Consider the following 27,912-nt stretch of genomic DNA (forward strand, 5'->3'; position numbering starts at 1 on the left):
TATCAGTTGGGTGGCTACAGCCATAAAGTGATTTATGTGAGAAATGATCAATTTGTGTAGTTATTCTCCTGTAAAATAACCATTAAAGACCACTACAGTTCGCTGGAAGATCAGTAACACAGCCATAGACATCACCATGGCACGCGGATGACCTCCAGTGTTGGTAATGTGTTACTGTCATCGAGAAACTCAGTACCCTTGGCAACAAAACTGTGGCCTTGAAAATAAAAATATTCAATAGGCAACATTTGTTTGGGCAACAACCTTTCTTCATAGCACATGCAGAAAGGCCACTACCTGCAATGTCACCTCTTATAAATTTTTCCTTTGAAGGCGGCATTATTGATGAACATGCAGCGTTTTTGTCATGTTTGCTTTTCCACCACTGCCAACACAGTATCACTAAATCATGTATCGTAATCAGATTACCCAAAAGACAGGTCGAGGTCATTCTGAATTACGACTAAATATTTTTCACAGCAATCAAGGTTACGTTGAGGCAAGCGCATAAGTAGCAAAAGTTCCTAAGACCATGGTACAGAGCCTTGCAGCCAAAGCTGTAATTACCATCGGTGAATACGTTTCATTTACATTTACTCGAATAAAGCACCTAAATAATTATAGCAATCATATTGTCTTAGAGGGGGGTCCGCGGTGTATACTGTTTCGCACTCACGTCGCCGACTTTTTGAACCCAAGGTCAAAATTACCCCGCACACGTGTCATTGTGTTGTTTTCGACTCGGTTCAGCCGAGTATAGAAAACGTCCTGCAACTTGTAGGCTGCCATCTGTTGTATATGGGCCTTTTTCCACAATTGATATTAATAATAATATTTACCGATATTTTTTTTTATAATAATTGGTAAATAAATAAGCACCCTCAAACCGACAAGAACCGACACCCAGAATAAGCAGCTGGAGGTCATAAAAAGCCATTAAATAATAAACTCCCCCTCCCCTCACACACCACAGGCCACCAGGAGATGAACAATAAAGTAATAAAACCCCAAAATCAGAGGGAAAGGGGAGGGGGAATTACTAATGAAGCCCGAGGGGAAATTCCAGGCTTCAAAGACTCCATCTTGGAACTTCCAGACAATGAGACGCCACGCACAGGAGAGGTTTAAACAATCTTACCCTTCGTTGCTATTAATAGCAACAAATGAGTCGACATCACACATACATAATAACATTAATTAACCTTAAATTACATTACAGCTTGCCATTACACGACCTTGCAAAAACCAAGGGATATGAATTCCAACAATCAAGAAACTGCCCTCTTAAACTCAGGACATCAAAAATAAAATAAAATAAATAATAACTCAAGCATAACAGCACGGATCCCTGGATTCAGACAGGGACGAAAATTAATTAAACCTAGGAAGTGCGTCGTGATGACAGTGTTAAATCACAAATCTTGGGAAACATAAAACCAAACAATATTTGTGCAGTGTTAAACCGAGGGCCAGCGAGAGAGAAAGAAGCCTCCCGGCCGTCTTTGTCTTCCCGCAGCTGGGATAGCAAGAATATAACACCAGAGCGAGGGAAATTACTCTGTTGTTGCAGGGGGAGCCATCTGCATCCCACGGATGAAGGGATGGCTTGAGGAGGGCGACAGTGATCAGGCCAGGAAGAGAAACAGTTGGCTTAATAAAATGACACACACACGGACACACGGACAACACCCCCCCCCTCCCCACAACGCAGAGCGAGATCAAAGGAATCCGCCCCTTTGTGAAAGAACATGACGGAGTGAGCATCTGTTTTTTTCCTCTCGCAAGAGACGCGCAGAGGGGAAAAAAAATTTCGGATATAAATCGCGACCATCAGCTCGTCAATTCGGCTCGACAACAGCGACCAGCGACAGAAGCGGGCGGCGTGCGGCAGGCTCCGGGGTGGGCCCCACAATCAACCGAGGATGGCGAGGCTTGTAGAGTAGCGATGTGTCACCGAGTGTGAGTTCAGAGCTGAAAGACGAAGTATCGCTAAAAGACTTTTAGTCTACATCGAGTGCCAGCTCCCAGCTGCAGAGCAACCAGAGCAACCAGCTCCACCAAGCAAGGGTGCCAGCTACCAGGAGAGAGCGCATGCAACGCAGCTCCTCCAGCAGTGGAAGGAGCCTGCTGCTTCCAGCGGACCAGCAGCGAGCGCGATCGAGCATCTTCAAGGAGCAACAACGTGCCAACGCAGTGCCTCCAGCAGTGGAAAGAGCCTCTATCTGCCAACACGGGCAGCTAAGCCGACGCCCTGAGCAAGAGCAAGAACGAAGCAGTTCGTATGCCCCTCCCCCACACTTACACCCTCACGACACATCCCCCGGCGTCTGCTTTACGAAGACACACAACACGCATATCGGGTCAAATCAAGAAGGGTTGACATTCCAAGGTGGTGCATTAAATATCAACTGATCATGAATAACATTGCTGCCCATTGAGTTACGTGGATACAGTCATTTAGAAGCATCTTAGTTGTTTGTTTTTTCTTCTTTTCATTTTAATTGCATAATCTTGCCGATGAATCTATTGATGTATACTTTGCCTTTGGGGTATAATAACTGCTTTAATCGTCTTTCGCATGAATATCATCGGATTAATTTTTAAGGACTTTTTGTTCCTATTTGCCGTGTATGCTCAGTTACCACCACAGTCAGTATGCTCTGCTGTAATCATAGCAGGAACCACCACAGTCAGTATGCATTGCTGTAATCACAGAACATACCACCACAGTCAGTATGCACTGCTGTAATTATATCAGGTACCACCACAGTAAGTATACTCTGCTGTAGTCAAAGCAGGTACCACCACAGTATGCAATGCTGGAATCATGGCAGGTATCACCACAGTCAGTATGCACTTCTGTAATCATACCAGGTTACCACCACAGTCAGAATGCACTGCTGTAATCATAGGAGGTACCACCAGTCAGTATGCACTGCTGTGATCATAGCAGTTATCACCACAGTCTTTATTTACTGCTGTAATCATAGCAGGTATTGCCACAGTCAGTATGCACTACAGTAATCATAGCAGGTACCACCAGTCAGAATGCATTTCTGTAATCATAGTACGTACCACCACAGTCAGTATGCACTGCTGTAATCATAGCAGGTACCACCACAGTCAGTATGCACTGCTGTAATCATAGAAGTTATCACAATTGTGTATTTACTGCTGTAATCAAAGCAGGTGCCACCACAGTCGGTGTGCATTGCTGTAGTTAAAGCATGAACCGCCACAGTATGCACTGCTGTTGTGAAACCAGGTACCACCATGGTATGCACTGCTGTAATCATAGCAGGTAGCACCACAGTCAGTATGAACTGCTTTAATCATCGCACGTACTACCACAGTCATTATGCACTGCTGTGATCATAGCAGTTATCACCACAGTCTATATTTATTGCTGTAATCATGGCAGGTACCACCACAGTCATTATGCATTAATGAAATCATAGGACGTACCACCACAGTCAGTATGCACTGCTGTAATCATGGCAGGCACCACCACATTCAGTATACACTGCTGTAATCATAGCAGTTATCACCACAGTCTTTATTTACTGATATAATCATAGCAGGTACCACCACAGTCAGTATGCACTACAGTAATCATAGCAGGTACCACTACAGTCAGTATGCACTGCTGTAATCATAGCAGTTATCACAATTGTGTATTTACTGCTGTAATCATAGCAGGTACCACCACAGCCAGTGTGCACTGCTGTAGATAAAGCAGGAACCGCCACAGTATGCACTGCAGTTGTGAAACCAGGTACCACCACAGTATGCACTGCTGTAATCATAGCAGGTACCACCACAGTCAGTATGCACTGCTGTTTTCATAACAGGTACCACCAGTCAGTATGCACTACAGTAATCATAGCAGGTACCACCAGTCAGAATGCATTTCTGTAATCATAGCACGTACCACCACAGTCAGTATGCACTGCTGTAATCATAGAAGGTACCACCACAGTCAGTATGCACTGCTGTAATCATAGCAGGTGCCACCACAGTCGGTGTGCACTGCTGTAGTTAAAGCAGGAACCGCCACAGTATGCACTGCTGTTGTGAAACCAGGTGCCACCACAGTATGCACTGCTGTAATCATAGCAGGTAGCACCACAGTCAGTATGAACTGCTTTAATCATCGCACGTACTACCACAGTCATTATGCACTGCTGTGATCATAGCAGTTATCACCACAGTCTATATTTATTGCTGTAATCATGGCAGGTACCACCACAGTCATTATGCATTAATGAAATCATAGTACGTACCACCACAGTCAGTATGCACTGCTGTAATCATGGCAGGCACCACCACAGCCAGTATGCACTGCTGTTATCATAGCAGGTACCACCCCAGTCACTATGCACTGCTGTAATCATAGCAGATAACACCACAGAATGCACTGCTGTAATCATGGCAGGTAACCACCACAGTCTGTATGCATTGCTGCATTCAAAGCAGGTACCACCACAGCATGCAATGCTGGAATTATAGCAGGTTACCACCACAGTCAGTATGCACTGCTGCAGTCAAAGCAGGTACCACCACAGTATGCAATGCTGGAATCATAGCAGGTTACCACCACAGTCAGTATGCACTGCTGTAATCATAGCAGGTTACCACCAGTCAGTATGCACTGCTGTAATCATTTCAGGTACCACCACAGTCAGTATGCACTGCTGTAATCATAGGAGGTACCACCACAGTAAGTATGCACTACTTTAATCACAGCACATACCACCACAGTCAGTATGCACTGCTGTAATCATATCAGGTACCACCACCGTCAGTATGAACTGCTGTAATCATAGCAGTTACCACCAGTCAGTATGCATTGCTCTAATCATAGCACGTACTACCACAGTCAGTATGCACTGCTGTGATCATAGCAGTTATCACCACAGTCTAGATAAATTGCTATAATCATAGCAGGTACCACCACAGTCATTATGCATTACTGTAATCATAGCACGTACCACCACAGTCAGTATGCACTGCTGTAATCATAGCAGGTACCACCACAGTCAGTATGCACTGCTGTAATCATAGCAGTTAACACCAGTCAGTATGCTCTGCTGTAGTGAACGCAGGTACCACCACAGGATTCACTGCTGTAATCATGGCAGGTAACCACCAGTAAGTATGCACTACAGTAATCATAACAGGTACCACCACAGTCAGAATGCATTTCTGTAATCATAGCACGTACCACCACAGTCAGAATGCACTGCTGTAATCATAGTAGGTACCACCACATTCAGTATACACTGCTGTCATCATAGCAGTTATCACCACAGTCTTTATTTACTGCTATAATCATAGCAGGTACCACCACAGTCAGTATGCACTACAGTAATCATAGCAGGTACCACCACAGTCAGTATGCACTGCTGTAATCATAGCAGTTATCACAATTGTGTATTTACTGCTGTAATCATAGCAGGTACCACCACAGTCAGTGTGCACTGCTGTAGTTAAAGCAGGAACCGCCACAGTATGCACTGCTGTTGTGAAACCAGGTACCACCACAGTATGCACTGCTGTAATCATAGCAGGTACCACCACAGTAAGTATGCACTGCTGTTTTCATAACAGGTACCACCCCAGTCACAATGCACTGCTGTAATTATAGCAGATAACACCACAGCATGCTCTGCTGTAATCATGGCAGGTAACCACCAGTCTGTATGCACTGCTGCAGTCAAAGCAGGTACCACCACAGTATGCAATGCTGGAATCATAGCAGGTACCACCACAGTCAGTATGCACTGCAGCCATCAATAGCACGTACCACCACAGTCAGTATGCACTGCTGTACTCATAGTAGGTTGCCACCACAGTCAATATGCACTACTGTAATCATAGCAGGTACCACCAGCCAGTATGCACTGCTGTAAGCATAGGAGGTACCACCAGTCAGTATGCAGTGCTTTAATCACAGCACATACCACCACAGTCAGAATGCACTGCTGTAATCATATCAGGTAGCACCACAGTCAGTATGAACTGCTTTAATCATCGCACGTACTACCACAGTCATTATGCACTGCTGTGATCATAGCAGTTAGCACCACAGTCAATATTTATTGCTGTAATCATGGCAGGTACCTCCCCAGTCATTATGCATTACTGTAATAATAGTATGTACCACCACAGTCAGTATGCAGTGCTGTAATCATGGCAGGCACCACCACACCAGTATGCACTGCTGTTATCATAGCAGTTACCACCCCAGTCACTATGCACTGCTGTAATCATAGCAGATAACACCACAGAATGCACGGCTGTAATCATGGCAGGTAACCACAACAGTCTGTATGCACTGCTGCAGTCAAAGCAGGTACCACCACAGTATGCAATGCTGGAATCATAGCAGGTTACCACCACAGTCAGTATGCACTGCTGCAGTCAAAGCAGGTACCACCACAGTATGCAATGCTGGAATCATAGCAGGTTACTACCAGTCAGTATGCAATGCTGTAATCATAGCAGGTACCACCACAGTCAGTATGCACTGCTGAATTCATAGGAGGTACCACCACAGTAAGTATGCACTGCTTTAATCACAGCAAATACCACCACAGTCAGTATGCACTGCAGTAATCATATCAGGTACCACCACAGTCAGTATGAACTGCTGTAATCATAGCAGGTACCACCACAGTCAGTATGCATTGCTCTAATCATAGCACGTACTACCACAGTCAGTATGCACTGCTGTGATCATAGCAGTTATCACCACAGTCTAGATATATTGCTGTAATCATAGCAGGTACCACCACAGTCATTATGCATTACTGTAATCATAGCACGTACCACCACAGTCAGTATGCACTGCTTTAATCATAGCAGGTACCACCACAGTCAGTATGCACTGCTGTAATTATATCAGGAACGACCACAGTCAGTATGCTCTGCTGTAGTGAACACAGGTGCCACCACAGCATTCACTGCTGTAATCATGGTAGGTAACTACCAGAGTCAGTATGCACTGCTGCAGTCAAAGCAGGTACCACCACAGTATGCAATGCTGCAATCATAGCAGGTACCACCACAGTAAGTATGCCCTTCTGTAATCATACCAGGTTACCACCACAGTCAGTATGCACTGCTTTAATCATAGCAGGTACCACCACAGTCAGTATGCACTGCTGTAATCATAGAAGGTACCACTAGTCAGTATCCACTGCTGTGATCATAGCAGTTATCACCACAGTCTATATTTATTGCTATAATCAAAGCAGGTACCACCACAGTCATTATGCATTACTGTAATCATAGTACGTACCACCACAGTCAGTGTGCACTGCTGTAATCATGGTAGGTACCACCACAGTCAGTATGCACTGCTGTAATCATAGCAGTTATCACCACAGTCTTTATTTACTGCTGTAATCATAGCAGGTACCACCACAGTCAGAATGCACTACAGTAATCATAGCAGGTACCACCACAGTCAGAATGCATTTCTGTAATCATAGCACGTACCACCACAGTCAGTATGCACTGCTGTAATCATAGCAGGTACCACCACAGTCGGTGTGCACTGCTGTAGTTAAAGCAGGAACCACCACAGTATGCACTGCTGTTGTGAAACCAGGTACCACCACAGTATGCACTGCTGTAATCACAGCAGGTACCACCACGCCAGTATGTACTGCTGTTATCATAGCAGGTGCCACCCCAGTCACTATGTACTGCTGTAATCATAGCAGATAACACCACAGAATGCACTGCTGTAATCATGGCAGGTAACCACCACAGTCTGTATGCACTGCTGCAGTCAAAGCAGCTACCACCACAGTATGCAATGCTGGAATCATAGCAGGTTACCACCACAGTCAGTATGCACTGCTGCAGTCAAAGCAGGTACCACCACAGTATGCAATGTTGGAATCATAGCAGGTTACCATCACAGTCAGTATGCACTGCTGTAATCATAGCAGGTACCACCACAGTCAGTATGCACTGCTGAATTTATAGGAGGTAAAAGCACAGTAGGTATGCACTGCTTTAATCACAGCACATACCACCACAGTCAGTATGCACTGCTGTAATCATATCAGGTACCACAACAGTCAGTATGAACTGCTTTAATCATAGCAGGTACCACCGCAGTCAGTATGCATTGCTCTAATCATAGCACGTACTACCACAGTCAGTATGCACTGCTGTGATCATAGCAGTTACCACCAGTCTAGATATAGTGCTGTAATCATAGCAGGTACCACCACAGTCAGTATGCATTGCTCTAATCATAGCACGTACTACCACAGTCAGTATGCACTGCTGTGATCATAGCAGTTATCACCACAGTCTAGATATATTGCTGTAATCATAGCAGGTACCACCACAGTCATTATGCATTACTGTAATCATAGCACGTACCACCACAGTCAGTATGCACTGCTTTAATCATAGCAGGTACCAACACATCAGTATGCACTGCTGTAATCATAGAAGGTACCACTAGTCAGTATCCACTGCTGTGATCATAGCAGTTATCACCACAGTCTAGTAATATTGCTGTAATCATAGCAGGTACCACCACAGTCATTATGCATTACTGTAATCATAGCACGTACCACCACAGTCAGTATGCACTGCTGTAATTATATCAGGAACGACCACAGTCAGTATGCTCTGCTGTAGTGAACACAGGTGCCACCACAGCATTCACTGCTGTAATCATGGTAGGTAACTACCAGAGCCAGTATGCACTGCTGCAGTCAAAGCAGGTACCACCACAGTATGCAATGCTGCAATCATAGCAGGTACCACCACAGTAAGTATGCCCTTCTGTAATCATACCAGGTTACCACCACAGTCAGTATGCACTGCTTTAATCATAGCAGGTACCACCACAGTCAGTATGCACTGCTGTAATCATAGAAGGTACCACTAGTCAGTATCCACTGCTGTGATCATAGCAGTTATCACCACAGTCTATATTTATTGCTATAATCAAAGCAGGTACCACCACAGTCATTATGCATTACTGTAATCATAGTACGTACCACCACAGTCAGTGTGCACTGCTGTAATCATGGTAGGTACCACCACAGTAAGTATGCACTGCTGTAATCATAGCAGTTATCACCACAGTCTTTATTTACTGCTGTAATCATAGCAGGTACCACCACAGTCAGAATGCACTACAGTAATCATAGCAGGTACCACCACAGTCAGAATGCATTTCTGTAATCATAGCACGTACCACCACAGTCAGTATGCACTGCTGTAATCATAGCAGGTACCACCACAGTCGGTGTGCACTGCTGTAGTTAAAGCAGGAACCACCACAGTATGCACTGCTGTTGTGAAACCAGGTACCACCACAGTATGCACTGCTGTAATCACAGCAGGTACCACCACGACAGTATGCACTGCTGTTATCATAGCAGGTGCCACCCCAGTCACTATGCACTGCTGTAATCATAGCAGATAACACCACAGAATGCACTGCTGTAATCATGGCAGGTAACCACCACAGTCTGTATGCACTGCTGCAGTCAAAGCAGCTACCACCACAGTATGCAATGCTGGAATCATAGCAGGTTACCACCACAGTCAGTATGCACTGCTGCAGTCAAAGCAGGTACCACCACAGTATGCAATGCTGGAATCATAGCAGGTTACCATCACAGTCAGTATGCACTGCTGTAATCATAGCAGGTACCACCACAGTCAGTATGCACTGCTGAATTCATAGGAGGTAAAAGCACAGTAGGTATGCACTGCTTTAATCACAGCACATACCACCACAGTCAGTATGCACTGCTGTAATCATATCAGGTACCACCACAGTCAGTATGAACTGCTTTAATCATAGCAGGTACCACCACAGTCAGTATGCATTGCTCTAATCATAGCACGTACTACCACAGTCAGTATGCACTGCTGTGATCATAGCAGTTATCACCACAGTCTAGACATATTGCTGTAATCATAGCAGGTACCACCCCAGTCACTATGCACTGCTGTAATCATAGCAGATAACACCACAGAATGCACTGCTGTAATCATGGCAGGTAACCACCACAGTCTGTATCCACTGCTGCAGTCAAAGCAGGTACCACCACAGTATGCAATGCTGGAATCATAGCAGGTTACCACCACAGTCAGTATGCACTGCTGTAATCATAGCAGGTACCACCACAGTCAGTATGCACTGTTGAATTCATAGGAGGTACCACCACAGTAGGTATGCACTGCTTTAATCACAGCACATACCACCACAGTCAGTATGCACTGCTGTAATCATATCAGGTACCACCAGTCAGTAAGAACTGCTGTAATCATAGCAGGTACTACCACAGTCAGTATGCATTTCTCTAATCATAGCACGAACTACCACAGTCAGTATGCACTGCTGTGATCATAGCAGTTATCACCACAGTCTAGATATATTGCTGTAATCATAGCAGGTACCACCACAGTCATTATGCATTACTGTAATCATAGCACGTACCACCACAGTCAGTATGCACTGCTGTAATTATATCAGGTACCACCACACTCAGTATGCTCTGCTGTAGTGAACGCAGGTACCACCACATCATTCACTGCTGTAATCATGGCAGGTAACCACCAGTCAGTATGCACTGCTGCAGTCAAAGCAGGTACCACCACAGTATGCAATGCTGGAATCATAGCAGGTACCACCACAGTCAGTATGCACTTCTGTAATCATACCAGGTTACCACCACAGTCAGTATGCACTGCTTTATTCATAGCGGGTACCACCAGTCAGTATGCACTACTGTAATCATAGGAGGTACCACCAGTCAGTATCCACTGCTGTGATCATAGCAGTTATCACCACAGTCGATATTTATTGCTGTAATCATAGCAGGTACCACCACAGTCATTATGCATTACTGTAATCATAGTACGTACCACCACAGTCAGTGTGCACTGCTGTAATCATGGTAGGTACCACCACAGTCAGTATGCACTGCTGTAATCATAGCAGTTATCACCACAGTCTTTATTTACTGCTGTAATCATAGCAGGTACCACCACAGTCAGAATGCACTACAGTAATCATAGCAGGTACCACCACACTCAAAATGCATTCCTGTAATCATAGCACGTACCACCACAGTGAGTATGCACTGCTGTAATCATAGCAGGTACCACCACAGTCAGCCGGTACCACCACAGTCGGTGTGCACTGCTGTAGTTAAAGCAGGAACCGCCACAGTATGCACTGCTGTTGTGAAACCAGGTACCCCCACAGTATGCACTGCTGTAATCATAGCAGGTACCACCACAGTCAGTATGCACTGCTGTTATCATAACAGGCACCACCCCAGTCACTATGCACTGCTGTAATCATAGCAGATAACACCACAGCATGCACTGCTGTAATCATGGGAGGTAACCACCAGTCTGTATGCACTGCTGCAGTCAAAGCAGGTACCACCACAGTATGCAATGCCTGAATCATAGCAGGTACCACCACAGTCAGTATGCACTGCAGCAATCAATAGCACGTACCACTACAGTCAGTATGCACTGCTGCACTCATAGCAGGTTACCACCACAGTCAGTATGCACTACTGTATCATAGCAGGTACCACCACAGTCAGTATGCACTGCTGTAATCATAGGAGGTACCACCACAGTCAGTATGCACTGCTTTAATCACAGCACATACCACCACAGTCAGAATGCACTGCAGTAATCATATCATGTAACACCACAGTCAGTATGAACTGCTTTAATCATAGCACATACTACCACAGTCATTATGCACTGCTGTGATCGTAGCAGTTATCACCAGTCTATATTTATTGCTGCAATCATGGCAGGTACCACCACAGTAATTATGCATTACTGTAATCATAGTACGTACCACCACAGTCAGTATGCACTGCTGTAATCATGGCAGGTGCCACCACAGCCAGTATGCACTGCTGTTATCATAGCAGGTACCACCTCAGTCACTATGCACTGCTGTAATCATAGCAGATAACACCACAAAATGCACTGCTGTAATCATGGCAGGTAACCACCACAGTGTGTTTGCACTGCTGCAGTCAAAGCAGGTACCACCACAGTATGCACTGCTGTAATCATAGCAGGTACCACCACAGTCAGTATGCACTGCTGTCATCATAGGAGGTACCACCACAGTAAGTATGCATTGCTTTAATCACAGCACATACCACCAGTCAGCATGCACTGCTGTAATCATATCAGATACCACCACAGTCAGTATGCATTGTTCTATTCATAGCACGTACTACCACAGTCAGTATGCACTGCTGTGATCATAGCAGTTACCACCAGTCTAGATATAGTGCTGTAATCATAGCAGGTACCACCACAATCATTGTGCATTACTGTAATCATAGCACGTACCACCACAGTCAGTATGCACTGCTGTTATCATAGCAGGTACCACCTCAGTCACTATGCACTGCTGTAATCATAGCAGATAACGCCACAGAATGCACTGCTGTAATCATGGCAGGTAACCACCACAGTGTGTATGCACTGCTGCAGTCAAAGCAGGTACCACCACAGTATGCACTGCTGTAATCATAGCAGGTACCACCAGTCAGTATGCACTGCTGTAATCATAGGAGGTACCACCACAGTAAGTATCCACTGCTTTAATCACAGCACATACCACCACAGTCAGTATGCACTGCTGGAATCATATCAGGTACCACCAGTCAGTATGCATTGCTCTATTCATAGCACGTACTACCACAGTCAGTATGCAATGCTGTGATCATAGCAGTTATCACCACAGTCTAGATATATTGCTGTAATCATAGGAGGTACCACCACAGTCAATATGCATTACTGTAATCATAGCACGTACCACCAGTCAGTATGCACTGCTGTATTCATAGCAGGTACCACCACAGTCATTATGCACTGCTGTAATCATAGCAGTTAACACCACAGTCAGTATGCACTGCTGGAATCATAGCAGGTAACCACCAGTCAATATGCACTGCTGCAGTGAAAGCAGGTACCACCACAGAATGCACTGCTAGAATCATAGCAGGTACCACCACAGTCAGTATGCACTTCAGTAATCATAGCACATACCACCACAGTCAGTATACACTGCTGCAGTGAAAGCAGGTACAACCACAGTATGCACTGCTGGAATAGCAGGTATCATCACAGTCAGTATGCACTGCAGTAATCATAGCACGTACCACCACAGTCAGTTTACTACTGTTATAGTCATAGCAGGTTACCACCACAGTCAGTATGCACCTCTGTAATCATTGCAGGTACCACTACAGTCAGTATGCACTGCTGTAATCATAGCAGGTACCACCACTGTATGCACTGCTGTAATCATGGCAGGTACCACCACAGCCAGTATGCACTGCTGTAATCATAGCAGGTACAACCGAAGTCAGGATGCACTGCTGTAGTGAAAGTAGGTACCACCAGTCGGTATGAGACATTGTGCTTGGATACCAAAACAACACCATCAAACGATTTCCTGACACAAGCAGAGCATATTATGCCCTACAATACCCAATTATACTGGTAGGAACGAAGTTGTAAACTGAGTGTACCAGCCTGCAATAGATTAATGTGTCCGTCCGTCCGTCCCCTTTCAATACTTTAACGAAGTGAAATATCGTACTGTTGGGGTGTAAAAATAAAATTGTGCAAAATTCCAATGTTCCTACTAGCCCACCCTGCAGGGACCTGTTACTGTGGCAAGTCCAAGATGGGTACCACGTTCAGATTATTCAAATTATCAAAGCTACATGACAAAGACATCCTCACAAAACCATCTCCTTTAAAGACTTCTATTCCTTCATGATCATGGACAGGAGGAAACGACATATTACGGTGCGCCAACCTCTTCAACTAAGTATGTTGTCGATGAGCATGCCAAAATTGAGAGTGAGTGCATTGTTTACATTCAACTTAATTAAAAACGCCTGCATATATAACAGCATGCTCATCTCAGGGACACATTCAACGCTGACGTACATGCGAACGCTCAGAATGTGGGCAGATTAGTTATTTTGCCTTCATCCTTCACAGGTGGACCAAGATACATGCATGAGAAGACTCAGGATGCCATGACGTACATCAGGCAATAAGGCAGGCCCCATCTTTTTATCACCTTCACTTGCAATCCTAAATGGAAGGAGATCCAGGTTGAGCTTTATCCAAACCAAACGGCAACACACATGACATCATTGCAAGGCTCTTCAAACTCACAGTTGATGAACTCATGAGGCTTATTACGACTAAGGAAGGCGGTGTCTTTCGAAAGACAACATGTAACTTGCATACCATTGAGTGGCAAAAATGTGCTCTTCCTCATGCTCACATTTTGCTATGGATGACGGAAAAAATTCACGCAAGTGACATTGATACATTTGTCAGTGCTGAGCTACCTGACCGCCATCAAGACCATGCCCTATTTGATGTGGTCTGCAAGCAAATGGTCCATGGCCCATGTGGGCAGTTCAAATCCAAATTTGCCATGTATGCAAGACAGCAGGTGTACCAAAAAGTATCCAGACAACATCTTGAAAGACAATCAGTTAGGCCATGATGGCTATCCTCTATATCGTGGCAGAAATACTGAGCATGGTGGATTTTAAACAAGGCTCAGACCTGCCACTAACTCTGAAATAAAGGTTGACAACCAGTGGATCGCTCCCTACTGCCCTCTTCTGTGCAAGATCTTCGAGCCCCACATTAATGTAGAATTCTGCAATTCTGTGCAAGCCATCAAATGTTTGCAAATACATCAACAACGGCTCTGACATGCCTGTCTTTGCCTTGCAAAAAGAGGGGCAAAGTGTGGATGAGGTTCAACGTTTTGTCCAAGGAAGATACATCAGCAGCAATTAGGCCATTTTGATAATTATTGGCTCCCCCATTCATGAGCGTTCCCCCACAGTCGTCCATTTGCCAGTTCAACTCGAAAATGGCCAACGCATCTACTTCACCTAAGGAAATGACCAACAGGCCCTGGTTCCACAAGATACAACCCTGATGGCGTTCTTTGTTTTGTGCCAACGATACCCATTTACTGCCAACCTGCTCTAAAAGTTCCAATGTGTGTGTGTAAGTCGATGTCTGTGTGTGTAAGTCCATGTGTGTGTGTGTTAATCCATATGTGTGTGCGTGTAGGTCGATGTGTGTGTGAGTCTATGTATGTGTGTGTGTGAGTCTATGTATGTGTGTGTGTGAGTCTATGTATGTGACTGGCTCCAGTTTAGCAGCAGAGGTCTCACTTCGAATCAGTCGAGCGGCAATATCTTTTCATCAGTTGCGTAACGCTGTGTGGAAGCTACCTGGTCTGTCGCTCCGCACTAAGCTTCAGGTCTTCTCGGCCACGGTCATTCCCTCCCTTCTCTACGCTTGCGAAACGTGGACCCCCCTAATGGAACATCTTCGCCAGTTAGAAACATTTAGGCTGGCCTGCCTACGATCCATCCTGGGTTTAACCAGACTGGATTGTGTGAGGAGCTCACAAATCCTTGAAAGATCTGGGCAAGGTCCCATCGGTGAGCTCCTCCGGCGGGGAAGGCTGCGATGGCTGGGTCATGTAGCCCGCATGCCCAGCCACCGCATGCCGAAACAGCTTTTGTTCGGCCGGATTGAGGGGGCTAAGCGGGCGCGGCACGGGCTAGAGAAGAGATGGAGTGATGTGGTACAGGAGGACGTGGAGCTGAGTGGACTTGCCGATGACTGGTACCAGCGGTGTCAAGATCGGCCTCTGTGGAGGAGGCTCGTGAAGGACGCTACTGGGCAGTTGGAGGTAGTCGCCCTCCAACAACAACGGAGGGCGGAGGAGCGACGCTCAGAACGAGCGGAGCACCGGGTGGCTAAAGCACAGCAGGTTGGTACAGTAGGGGGCACAGGTGGTGCATCAGCCAGTCATCTCAGTCAGTCGACCCGTGGCACCTGGGTCTGCCCCGTGACCTCCTGCCAGCAGGCGTTCGACACTTCACGTGGCCTCAGGGTGCACATGGCCTGGCACAAGCGTCGTGGTGACGTCACCGCCACTTAGTGGTGAATGGCGGTTGTTGTTGTGTGTGTGGCTAGATGTGTTTGTGTGTGTGTGGGTCGATGTCTGTGTGTGTGTGTGTGTAAGTCAATGGGTGTGTGTGTCTTTTTTGCCCGTGCAACGCCGGGTACTTCCCGCTAGTAGGCAATATTTATGCTCTCACGGTCACCATCCCCCCTCCCCACTTCCTATTATTCTTATGGAGGAAAATTTCCCGTTATACATCGTTTCGTTATAAGTTGCAACTTTCTGCTGACTAGCTCTGATTTATAACCTAAAAAATGCAATTACGGAAAAGAGATTACTTCTTCAACCCCGACTAATCAAACAGAGAATGTTTACTTTCCAAAACCAGTCCCCTCAGCGCTGTGATCTAAAATAAGGGTGGATTTGGTAGACAGTTGTTTGTTATTTCGCTGGCAGGTGGATACCACCCTGATGATCCTAAATACAGGTTCAGCGAGTAGCGACATGGTTTGAATGCGGCTTGACAGGTATACTCTTTACTTCCGGCACTGAAAAGAGGTCAAACCAGCACAGCTGCCAGGTGGTGAAGGGGGGGCTGCACTGCTTTATATACATGTTTAATGTTTTTTCTGTTTAAAACAAAAGCATATCAACCAGGATGGGTCAGCCCCAGAGACTTCCAAGACCCAAATTTTGTTTGTTTTGAAGCCTCCATCATTCACATTTCCATGCTCACCTTGGCGTATTCTTGTGCTAGCTTCTGATACTTGGCTTGAGTCTCCGATGCCATGGCCGGGCAGTTTTCTCGCACACACCTCGGTCTTGCCCACAACCCCAGATTCTGATTCTCCTCCAGGAGATGGGAAATAAAGCTGACGAGCCACTTCCCAAGACGGCCGTACCACTCTAGCTCTTGCCGTCGACAGGAGCTGCTGCTAGAATTGAGAGGATACAGCACAGGCATTTCACATGCAATCAGACCACAGGGACAACAGCTGAAAGTGGGCAGCTATGAAGGGCAGTGCATACACATCCGCAGAGGGGTGCCTCTGCGGATATGTATGCTTTAACTTTTAACATAGCCATTTCTGTGACCAGTCACAAGCTAATCACTCAGCCATTTCAATGCTAAATTATATGCTAATTCCTTTGTCAAGGCGCTTTGTTTCCTCTCACACAGCTTAAAGGTCGTGATCTGAACGTGGCTTTTTCACTCCAGCGCTGTCCTCCCAGACAGTCTCGTCCCTTCACCTGATGAAGGCCGCTTGTGTTGTGGCCGAAACGTCGTGAGAATATTATTGTGTTTTTTTATTTTATCAATTTATTATTTTATTCTCATTCTACGTGACTTCACCGAAAGAACCAAAGAAGAGGAGTTAAAATGTTCTATGGCAGACCCACCCTACTGGGACGTAAATACGTTATCTATTTTTCCATCAAACTCTTGTCAACATACGCACAATGTTGCTAACGGAGACATTAACGTGAGGTGAGCAACTCGTGCGTGTGTGTCTTAAGCAGGGGCACAGCTTTAGATTTCAACGGAGGGGGGGGATGCAAGATCCTACTGTGGATCCCCCCCCCTCCTTTCTCCCAACTCACGTTTACTGAAATAGCTAAGGATGTTTATATACCATATTACAATATGTAGGTTATAACTATATATATTGTTTTAGTTGCACTGTGTATTGGGTTTAGAGGAAGACAGTCTGACATCTCCATATATATAAAAGGCAAAGTTGTGATTGTGTGTCTGTTAAAAATGTTTAGCGTACTTCTCGACATGCAACAAACTTGAAATTTGCCATGTGGGTACTTTCCAGACTGTACACCATGCAAAAATTATAAAAATACACTTTTTTTTTGGGGGGGGGGCGGGAGCTCGATAATGCATAGATTTTTTTGCACGGCAAGTGAGGTGCGACGTCCAATCTGTCACGTGACCCGCGCATGTGGAAGCGTAACACATTGTAGTGTAGTGGTTAGCGCGCTGCGCTACAAACCCAGCGACCCGAGTTCGATTCCCGCTCACGGCCACCACCGGTGACGATTATTTTAACTGGTCCTGGGCCTCCCCTAGGTCGACTCAGCCTCAAACGAGTAACTGGTGTGGTGTGAACATCGCCACTGGGGAGACAAAGGCGGCCGGGCATGGTGAATCCAAGTCCCAGGCGAAGCCGGTTAGTAAAGCGAGTCTATATATATATAAAAGGGAAATTTGTGAATGTGTCTGTTCGAAATGTTTAGTATACTTCCCAACATGCAACAAACTTGAAATCTGGCTTGTGGGGAGCTTCCAAACTGTACACAATGCAAAAAGTATAAAAATAGACTTTTGTATTTGGGGGGGGGGAGGGTGGGCGCAATAATGGATATATTTTGCACGGCAAGTGAGCAGTGACATCACATCTGTAATGTCACCCGCATGCGGCAGCGTTACGCAGTGTGCCTGCTGACATCCCCCCCCGAACCTTCCCGCACAAATGCGCGGCATAGCTGTCTCGATTTTCTAAGTCAACGCGACTATTTTCAACTCGTTCTTAAATATAAAGCAGAAAATACAGCTGTTTGTGTGAAGCAGCAAAATTCTTGAACGCTGAGCTCTGACGTCATGAAATTTGCACAGCTTATGCTGTCTGGAATTTCTAAGGGAATGCGACAATTTTCAGCTCTCACGTCATTCCCTCCACATTTAGAAACATGGGTTTAGAGTATTTGGCTGCTATAAATTTCCACATAAGCCACTTCATTCGGCTATCATTTGCGGCCAGGTCGTTTCATAGCTCAGTGGGCCTTACCTGGTAAAATTAAAATAGTAACAAAAAAGAGTTTAAGGAGAAATCGGTCAATGAGCTAACAGGGCAATGTTGGACTTTGCGTCAAAATAGCACGTCCCAAGACTGTATGCAGTGTCAATATTATGTTATATTCAGTAAAGTAACCTAAAAGCGATACAATTCAGCGCAATAAAAACACAACCATACACCTCACACTTCATCACAAAGATGAGGATGTGCCAACAGCCATTCGATAAGTTTAGCACAACTAAGGTCCAATCCAACTCCTCCTCGACGACTCAACTCCTGAGCTGAACAAAGCACGTAACTTCCTGGCAAAACTTCGCGTGATTTCTGTATTGTTTGATAAGAAACACGACTTCCAAGTGTGTGCATGGTACGTACCCCGTGTGTTAACAAACAAAACAACTCTCTGTATCAGGGATAATGTGCTGCTTGATAAGTTAGGCCAATTTATGAGCTCATTTGTGGCCCCTTAATTTTGCCTGGAGGTGAAAAGCAGGATACACTTATAAGATAACTCTCCAACTCTTCCACAAATCGCGTCCTCGTGTTCACAGCAGTTGTGCATAGCAGTCATTTCTTCATTCTTTGGTGAGTGGTGCAAATTAAACATTCATGCGGCCGGGATCAATCTGTGAAAAACAGCTTCATAGCTTATCGGATTCCCCCAGCCTAAATAAAGATTCTGATTCTTTAGTACAGCCACTGGTTATTCCCCTTCAAGTATAACCTACTAATTACTACTTTGTGGGATGTCACATACGCCGGCCACAGGAACGTGGAATTTACACCAACGGGGAGTAGAACAATGTCCCACGCTCGAATGCAGAGAGCACAACTAAGAGCAGCAGCAGTGAGACAGGGAGACGGTTAGACGGTGAGAGAGATGGCGAGACGGTGAGAGAGATGGCGAGACGGTGAGAGAGCTGGCGAGACGGTGAGAGAGATGGCGAGACGGTGAGAGAGATGGCGAGACGGGGAGACAGTGAGAGGGAAAGTCGGTGAGACAGGGAGACGGCGTGACAGGGAGACGGTGAGACAGAAAAACTGTGATACGATGAGACGGGGAGACAGGGAGACGGCGATACAGAAAGATGACGAAACGGTGAGAGAGGGAGACGACGTTCCCCACTCACGTCGCTGTGGTTAGCGCGTAGCCGCGGGGATTCTTAAAGCTGCAGCCTAACCACACTTTACCACAATACACTCTGAAACTATTCTAATGAACAAGTAGAGCAGGGCCTACTCATAGAAATAATTAGCACAATTAATGCCTTTCGTTTCGAACGTTGCCTTGTTATATTAAATCTAGATCTGACGTTTCGAATCGAGGGCCCTTCTTTAGAAGGCATTCATTTTAACAAAGCAACGTAGTGCGGCGAACCAAAAATATGTTCAGTAAAATAACACGTGGGACATTAACAGACATTGTAAAATGAAATACTACACACTAGATACAAAAGCCTTGAAGAGAATAAAGGTTTCAATGGCTCATGAATTTCAATGTAAACCCCGTGTGAGCTACCCGTTGCGCTCTGTATCCAAGCCGTCTCACGCAAGCTCGCAAACATCGTTGCAGGTGCCAGTCAAGCGCGTCATGATACGAATGTTGATTATTAATCCTAATGTATTATTAATAGTCATAACTATGACGACGCTGCAGAGGCTACTGTCACGCATCACTCCTATGCATTGCCAAGGCACAGATGTCACTCCGGTGCCATGGCGCGCTGCTTGTAAGTCGAACTCGTCAGAGAACCCTGCGCCTTGTGCCGACAGCACCGGGACTACGCATCGCGGCTTGCGTTTTTTCACGGAGAGGCGCCGAGAGCCGCCGTGTGAACTCAAGAGGAGGGAGGCAGCACGCACCGGGAGGGCGCGGTGAGGCTTGGACGAGGCGGCGGCGTTCGTGGCGCAGGCTCCCGGGCAGAGCGTCTAGGCAAGGCGGGGTGTGGGGCGGGTTTCGCAGGACACTCTCCGCCTCGGGGCCACTGGCGCGCGGCTGTTCGCCATCGGCGCGCCACAAAGGTGACAGCACCACCAGAGAGGGACGCGGTGGAGGAAAAGGTTGTGGAGTGGCGGCGCTCCGCGCTCGCGCCTACACCGATGGGTGCGGCGGCGGCGTTGGCGACGCGGGCCGCGACGCATCCGGGTCACGAGGTGAAGCGGGCGGGCGGGCGGGCGTGCGTGAGACCCGTGATTGGCCAGTCGCGAGACCCGTGATTGGCCAGTCGCGAGACCCGTGATTGGCCAGTCGCGAGACCCGTGATTGGCCAGTCGCACTCCGATGGGAGTGATGGGAGTTTTTTGAGTTTCATTTTTTTTTCCATTTCAGTTTCATTTATTAGGTACTAGCTTGACTACCCGGCTTCGGTTTTGTCCCCCCAGTGAAGATGTTCACACACCACACGATTTATACGTAGGTATAACTCGTGTGGTTGTTGGTAAAAATAAAGTTAATCAAATCACGACGCCCGGCCGCTTTTGTCTCCCCAGTGGCGATGTTCATACACCTCACCAGTTACTCGTTTGAGGCTGAGTCGACCTAGGGGAGGCCCAGGACCGGTTCAAATAATCGTCACTGGTGGTGGCCGTAGGCGGGAATCGAACTCGGGTCGGCGGGTTCGTAGCGCAGCGCGCTAACAGCTGCACTACCGCTCCAAAGACAAATATCCCCCATATAGCTTTAACAGACTGTAGGGGCAAGTGCTGTTAGCGAGCACCTATGAAGGCCGGAACGGTACATGAGGGGGTGGGTGGCCAGCACCACTCCCGACCGCCTTTGTCTCCCCAGTGATGATGTTGACACACCACACCAGTTACTCGTTTGAGGCTGAGTCGACCTAGTGGAGGCCCAGGACTGGTTCAAATAATCGTCACCGGTGGTGGCCGTGAGCAGGAATCGAACTCTGGTCGCCGGGTTCGTAGCGCAGCGTATCGGGGTGGCTGCCCCCCATCTCCCCGTTCTCCTCTGCCCCCCTGCTCTCCTCTTCTCCCCCCCTCGCTACTGTTCCTCGTGGCATGATTTAAATAGCTGTACTAACCCACGCGGGCAGAATACACAGGACACCACAACTCACGGGCTCACAACACCAGGCACCCCCCCCCTCCGTACTCACAGAGACAGCTGTGGGGGCGAACGTCTCCCGCCCTCACCGATTTGTCAGGGCCGTTGCCCACCGACTCCCCCGTTACATTTGTCCCACTACCCCCCGGCTGTTCTGTGGGGTCCGGGCTACCGGCCCCCACTTCCTCGCCCTCCCGTGCTGTTGACCGCGTCAGCATGGTCCAATCGAGGCGGCCGCCTGCTCTACGCTTACGATGCGCTACGCTGTTCAACGGCGGCGTGCCTTGGTGAGCGCGCTCGCAAAGTAAAACCCCGCCCTGCACGTGAATAAACAGGCGCGGCACGCCGACGCGGGATTCCCTCCCACCCACGCTCCACGTGCGCAAGCAAAAACAAACACGCCGCGATCACTTCGCGCCGGTTTAAAGGGGCCGTTTACACAGCCGCGCGAATATGCGCACGCCAGGCGCTTAGTTCGCTACTTCGCTAGAGACAACCGCACAGGCAAGCGGCCGCAACACTGTCACACAGGCGCGCGAGCGCTAAGCGCTACTGTAAACAATCATACAGGTCCACGAGCGCTAACCGCCACCGAAACCAGTCGCGTAGGCACGCGCACACTGAACACTCCGCTTCGTGGAAAACAACCACATCTGCACGCGAACACCCAGCACGCTAAGCACCATCGTGAACAGTCGCATGGTTACGCGAGCACTAACCACCACCGTACACAGCCGCATAGGCACACGCACGCTAAGCGCTCCGCCTCGTTGTAAACAACCGCGCACGCGAGCGCAAAGCGCTACTCCCTTATCCGCCACAAACAGCCGCGTATGCGCGTGAACACAAAAACACTCTCTACCCTCCTCTGCCCACTCCCAGAGACCACGCGACACAGTTTTATCCCCCTTACCAGTGATTTTATTTACCGTGAGCAACCCGTTTAAACTACGCGTAAGTGTATGCGTGAGTGGCTACCAGCCTACTCTCCCGGGAATTCTAGGCTGAACCTACTCTGCCTATCGCTCCGCTCTCTACTCTCGATTAACTCACTCCGGATTCACTTCTCTCTCACACGCTTACTTCCCCTCGGCTGCGCTGAACGTTGTGGAGGAGGAGATGGTAGGTCGGCCCCGTCGAGAGTGGAGCCTGGCTGCGTTGGAGTTCGTCACACGGACGTCCCGAACAGCTAACTCTGTTGCTCCGTAGACCGCGAAGATTTTGAAGAAGACTCTCTTGCTACCCCCACCCTCTGCCTTTTTATCCACCCTAGCGGCATTCCGTTGTTCAGGAGCGTGCTCACCCGTGCTCTTTCGTATGCAGATCTGCGACCTTTCCTGGAACAATAGGCATTCAGATGCTTCCGCCCCCGTGCCTGCCCTGTCCATTCAGGTGTTGAGTTATTTTCGTCCCTCTTACATGCAGATCTGTGACCTTTACCTGCAACAAAAGCGTTCCGCCGGTCCCACGCCTCGTGCTGCCTTGTCGGAATGTTCCTAAGAGCGTCTTTTGGTGGAGTCCCTAATGGCATCTATAATGTAGTGCCGTGAATTTACTCGGACGACAACCGCCTTTCTTCCACCGTCACTTTTATTTCCGTCGTTCCGCACACACTATAATTTCTCCTCTCCGCGCTCCGCCAACACGAACACTCGAATTCCCCTCAGCACCGTCCGCTCATACTCCTTGTCTTCCCACACACAGTGGTTCTCTCTCTATCTCCTCACACACAGTGACTCGTCTATCTCTTCACATGCAGTGACTTTATCTATCTCCGCACACACAGTGACTTGTCTATCTATTCACACACAGTGACTCGTCTACCTCTTCACACACAGTGACTTGTCTATCTATAACTCTCCCTGTACCTATCTCTCCCGTAACTACCCCTCTGCTAACGCTAACTCTCCCTATCACTATTTACTGTCCTTTGGGTTCGGCTCTCAATCTATTCTTCCCTAACATTCGCCGGCTCTCCTCTTCGCATCTCTCGCTGCTCTCTCCACCTCTCGCCAACAACTCCCCAACAACAATTCAACCCCCGTCCAAATCACCTAGCGTTTTATCCCCATTCCAATCAGCCTTAATTAATTGCCACATGTCTCGCTGGCATTTTTCCGCCAGCTCGCACCTGTCCAACGGTCCAGACTTCGTGACGCCGCCACTTAACGCTAACAGCCTCTCGACCAATCACAGCCCTCGTGCCATGACTCCCTTAATTACTTCGGTTTGTTTACGCCACCCATGACTCCACCACCTGCTCGACCTTATGTGACCCACACTGCTTGTATGTCTGTATGTACTGTATATGGCCAAATTACCCATGCTTATCTTTTACTCCACTACATCACCCCGCCCCCCCCCCCCCCCCCGTGATGAAAGAACCTAGCCGTCCCCGGCTACGATATACTCGAATTGGAGTAGTGGAGTGAAGCGGACGGAACGATGATAACATATATACAGAATGCATTCGCAACACATAACCGTTTTGTACAACCACCCGACACGCACCACACAACGACACGCACACAACACCTTTATACAGAATTCCCAAACCCCCCCAAAGTCAAGGTATTGTATTTCTCCTGGAACGGGTTCCCGCTGCCAGCCCATCTCCCCTGCACGGGACACCCTATGGTAAGGGAGGGCCTCGCTCGTCCTGCCAACGAGGGGTGCTCCTGGGCTCCACCCTGCGCCCATCCCTGTCCCAGCGACACTCTGCTGGCAGGGCTGTCCGTCGTTCACGGTCGGGACGGCCATTGATCCGGATCTGTGGCCGTTCAATCAGCGTCCGGTCAGCAACCCTGCCCAAAAGGGGCGATCCTGCAGGCACACGGGGGGCAGATCTCTGGGACACGTGCACTTGTGACCTCCCCACAGGTTCGTCGGACACATCCAATACGGGCCGCTCTCGGATGGGGGATGACACGTCATATGGTAACACAAATTTCTTCAGGCGCGACGGGTGAACAAACCATGTCCGACGACCGAATTTTATTCGCACAATCTGATCCCGTAAAACCTCCACAATATCAACAGGCCCCTGCCAGGGGCGGTGAAACTTCGGGGACGTTCCCACCGGTACCATGGGGCAGTGCAACCAGGCTTCATCTCCAACACTCCACGGCTCTCGTGGCCGCTGCCTACCGTACAATCTTTCGTTAGCGGCTTGTCGTCGTGCCGTATTTTTCAATGCAGCCTCCCGGGCTTCCCTCAGACGGTCTAAAGCCACCTGCATCGGAGCAGGCACCATCGTAGATTTCTCCCGTTTTCGAATCCCCAATTTAACAATAGCCGGCGCTTCTGGTTCCCGTCCATACATTAGAAAAAATGGCGAGTACCCCGTTGAGGCATGCGGGGCCAATCTATACGTGGCCAGCGTTACTGCAACATGCAGGTCCCAATCATCTTGAGCGGTGTTTACTTGGTGACAAAGCATGAACGTCAGCGTCCTATGCAGCCGCTCGACCATCCCGTCAGTCTGCAGGTGGTATGGGGATGTCCGGATCTTTTTGGTCCCCAACGAGTCACACACGTCTTTAATAAATTTCGATGAAAAATTTCTGCCTTGGTCAGTAAGCAATTGTTCCGGGGCCCCCTTATCTAATACGTATCCTTTCAAGAAAGCCTCAGCGATCGACGTCGCTGACTGGTCTGCTAGCGGCCATGCCATCGGCCAACGAGTTAAGTATTCCACCCCGACGAGCAAATATTTGTGCCCTCGGGGAGTGACGGGGAACGGACCCAAAATATCTAGCCACAATTTCGTTCACTCTCGAAACTTGAATCGATTGCAATGGGACACGTTATGGCCGTGCCGGCGCTTTCCTCCGTGCACATTCCTGGCACGCTTTTACATGCTGTTTCACATAGTTAAACATTCCCGGCCAGTAAAATTAATCCCCACTGTCAACGCGGTCTTCTTCTCCCCCAAATGCATCAATTTCTCATGTATCTCGTTAATCAGTTTCCCCCGCAACACCCTCGGGACAACAATACAAAATTTTTGTGCTTCCACATCCCAGCGAACAAGCAACCCCTCCGTCAACATCAAAAATGGGCGATCCTCCGATCCTCTTGAACGAGAGGCACGCAGCCTTATCCTGGTCAGCGAGGAATCTTCTACCTGCAGTTGCTTCCACTGTTTCAATGACAACCCCAACAATCCAATTTCTGCTCCAGGGATTATCCCTGGCACCCCCGAACCCGCGGCAGCGACCGTTTGCGGAACCTCCTGCAGCGGCGGGCCGCAACGCAGCGAGCCCTCTGCGCACCGACACGTCTCAGCCGGTCGCGGCAACCTCGACAAAGCATCCGCGTTCACATGGCGCATTTCTTTCCTATGCTGGATCTTGAAAGAGTACTCCTGGAGGGTCTCAAGCCAGCGAGCCATCTGCCCCGACTGCTGATCCACGCGCAGCGAGTACTGTAATGCTGCGTGATCAGTGCGGATCAAAAATTCCCTGCCGTACAGATACGGTCGGTACTGCCGAACAAAATGGACAATCGCCAACAATTCCCTATGCGTCACACAGTATTTTTGCTCCGCCGGCGATAACACCCGGCTGCCATATACCACCACTCTCTCGACGCCATTAACCATTTGTGACAAAACCGCGCCTATGCCCGTATCACAGGCATCCGTGTCAAGTATAAATCGCTTTGTAAAATCCGGATATCCCAACGCCGGTGCGTCCGCCAGTGCGGCCCGCAATGCTTCGAACGATTTTTGTTCTGCAATCCCCCATTGAAACTTCACACCTTTCCCGGTCAGCGTATGCAATGGTCGAGCAATCGTGGCAAAAGCCTTAACGAACCGCCAATAATACGACGCAAAGGCCACAAAGCTACGCACTTCCCCTGCTGTTTTCGGCACTGGCCATGTTCGCACACAACTCGTCTTTTCGGGATCAGTGGCCACTCCTAACGCGCTAACGACGTGCCCCAAATACTTCACCGATGTTCTTAACAATTGGCACTTCTGTGGTTTAAATTTCAATCCGGCGCGCCGCACTCTACCAAAAACGGCGCGCAGTCGTTCCAAATGTTCATCGAAATTCCTACTGAAAACAATCACATCATCTAGATATATCAAGCATGACTCCCACTGCAGGCCCGACAACACGAATTCCATTAATCGCTGGAAGGTCGCCGGCGTGGAGTGGAGTCCCATCGGGAGCACGTTAAATTGATACAATCCTTGTGGTGTCCGAAATGCCGTTTTAGGTCTTGACTCCTTATCCAGGGGCAATTGCCAAAAGCCCGACAACAGATCGAGGGTCAAAAAGATTCTGGCGCCGGACAGGGCGTCCAGTGAATCATCAATTCGTGGAGGCGGGTATGCTTCCGCCACCAAAACTTTATTCAATTTCCGATAGTCAACACAAAATCGCATGGTTCCATCACATTTTTTAACGAGGACAATAGGGGCTCCCCACGGGCTGGATGATGGGGTGATAATATCTTGCTCTAGCATTTCATCAACAGATCGCCGAATACATTCTTTCTCAAGAGGACCTACACGATGCGAATTTAACCTGATCGGGGGTGCGTTTCCCGTGTCAATACGATGCTGAAACAACGTCGTTCGACCCACGTCGTATTTCCCTGAACTGAACACATCTTTAAATTTCACTAGCAACGCATGCAAACTCGACCGTTGCACAGGCGATAACTCTGGGTTTTGTTTGTAAAGATCCCTTAACCATCCGGATCGTCCTCCTCCCTTGACAACATTTCATCCTGACCCATAGCAAAACATGTTTTTGTTTCTGAACCCGGAGCACCCGTTGCGTGCGCCAACGTAGTGCCCCCTTGAATAACAACCTCTTCGTGCCCCGCGTTTACAATTTGAATTAAAGGATCGCAATATGTTGGTATTATGGTCAAAGCCCCTACCACGGTGGGCATTCTCGATACAGCATTTGAGGGTGTCAACAGCACTCCCTTCTGCAGCTCATCCCAAGGCAATTCCTTCTTTAACCGTAGCGGTACCAATATTTGCGATGCAGGCGGGATGCGCACGGTGCGGCTCACCACGG

At 48.1% G+C, this 27,912-nt stretch overlaps 1 protein-coding gene across 4 annotated transcripts in view; it reads right to left on the minus strand.

Annotated features, from left to right (window-relative positions):
• The window catches only part of PPP1R21 (protein phosphatase 1 regulatory subunit 21), a 102,974-nt gene extending 81,995 nt beyond the window's left edge, over positions 1-20,979 (minus strand). Inside the window, exons 1-2 of one of the 4 annotated variants that reach the window (XM_032956239.2) lie at positions 20,674-20,979; positions 16,740-16,935 (exon numbers count right to left, since the gene is read on the minus strand). In XM_032956239.2, the coding sequence (XP_032812130.2) occupies positions 16,740-16,793 (54 nt within the window). In that variant the 5' untranslated portion in view covers positions 16,794-16,935; positions 20,674-20,979. Of the gene's footprint in view, positions 1-16,739; positions 16,939-20,673 lie in introns of all 4 variants that reach the window. The other 3 variants (XM_032956237.2, XM_032956238.2, XM_076067588.1) reach the window with 3 other exon arrangements.
• Between the last annotated feature and the right edge of the window lie 6,933 nt (positions 20,980-27,912).

This window comes from Petromyzon marinus, chromosome 17 (genome assembly GCF_048934315.1).
Source record: "Petromyzon marinus isolate PM22_M1 ecotype Great Lakes invasive population chromosome 17, UKy_Petmar_22M1.pri1.0, whole genome shotgun sequence".
Classification (NCBI taxonomy): Eukaryota; Metazoa; Chordata; class Hyperoartia; order Petromyzontiformes; family Petromyzontidae; genus Petromyzon; species Petromyzon marinus.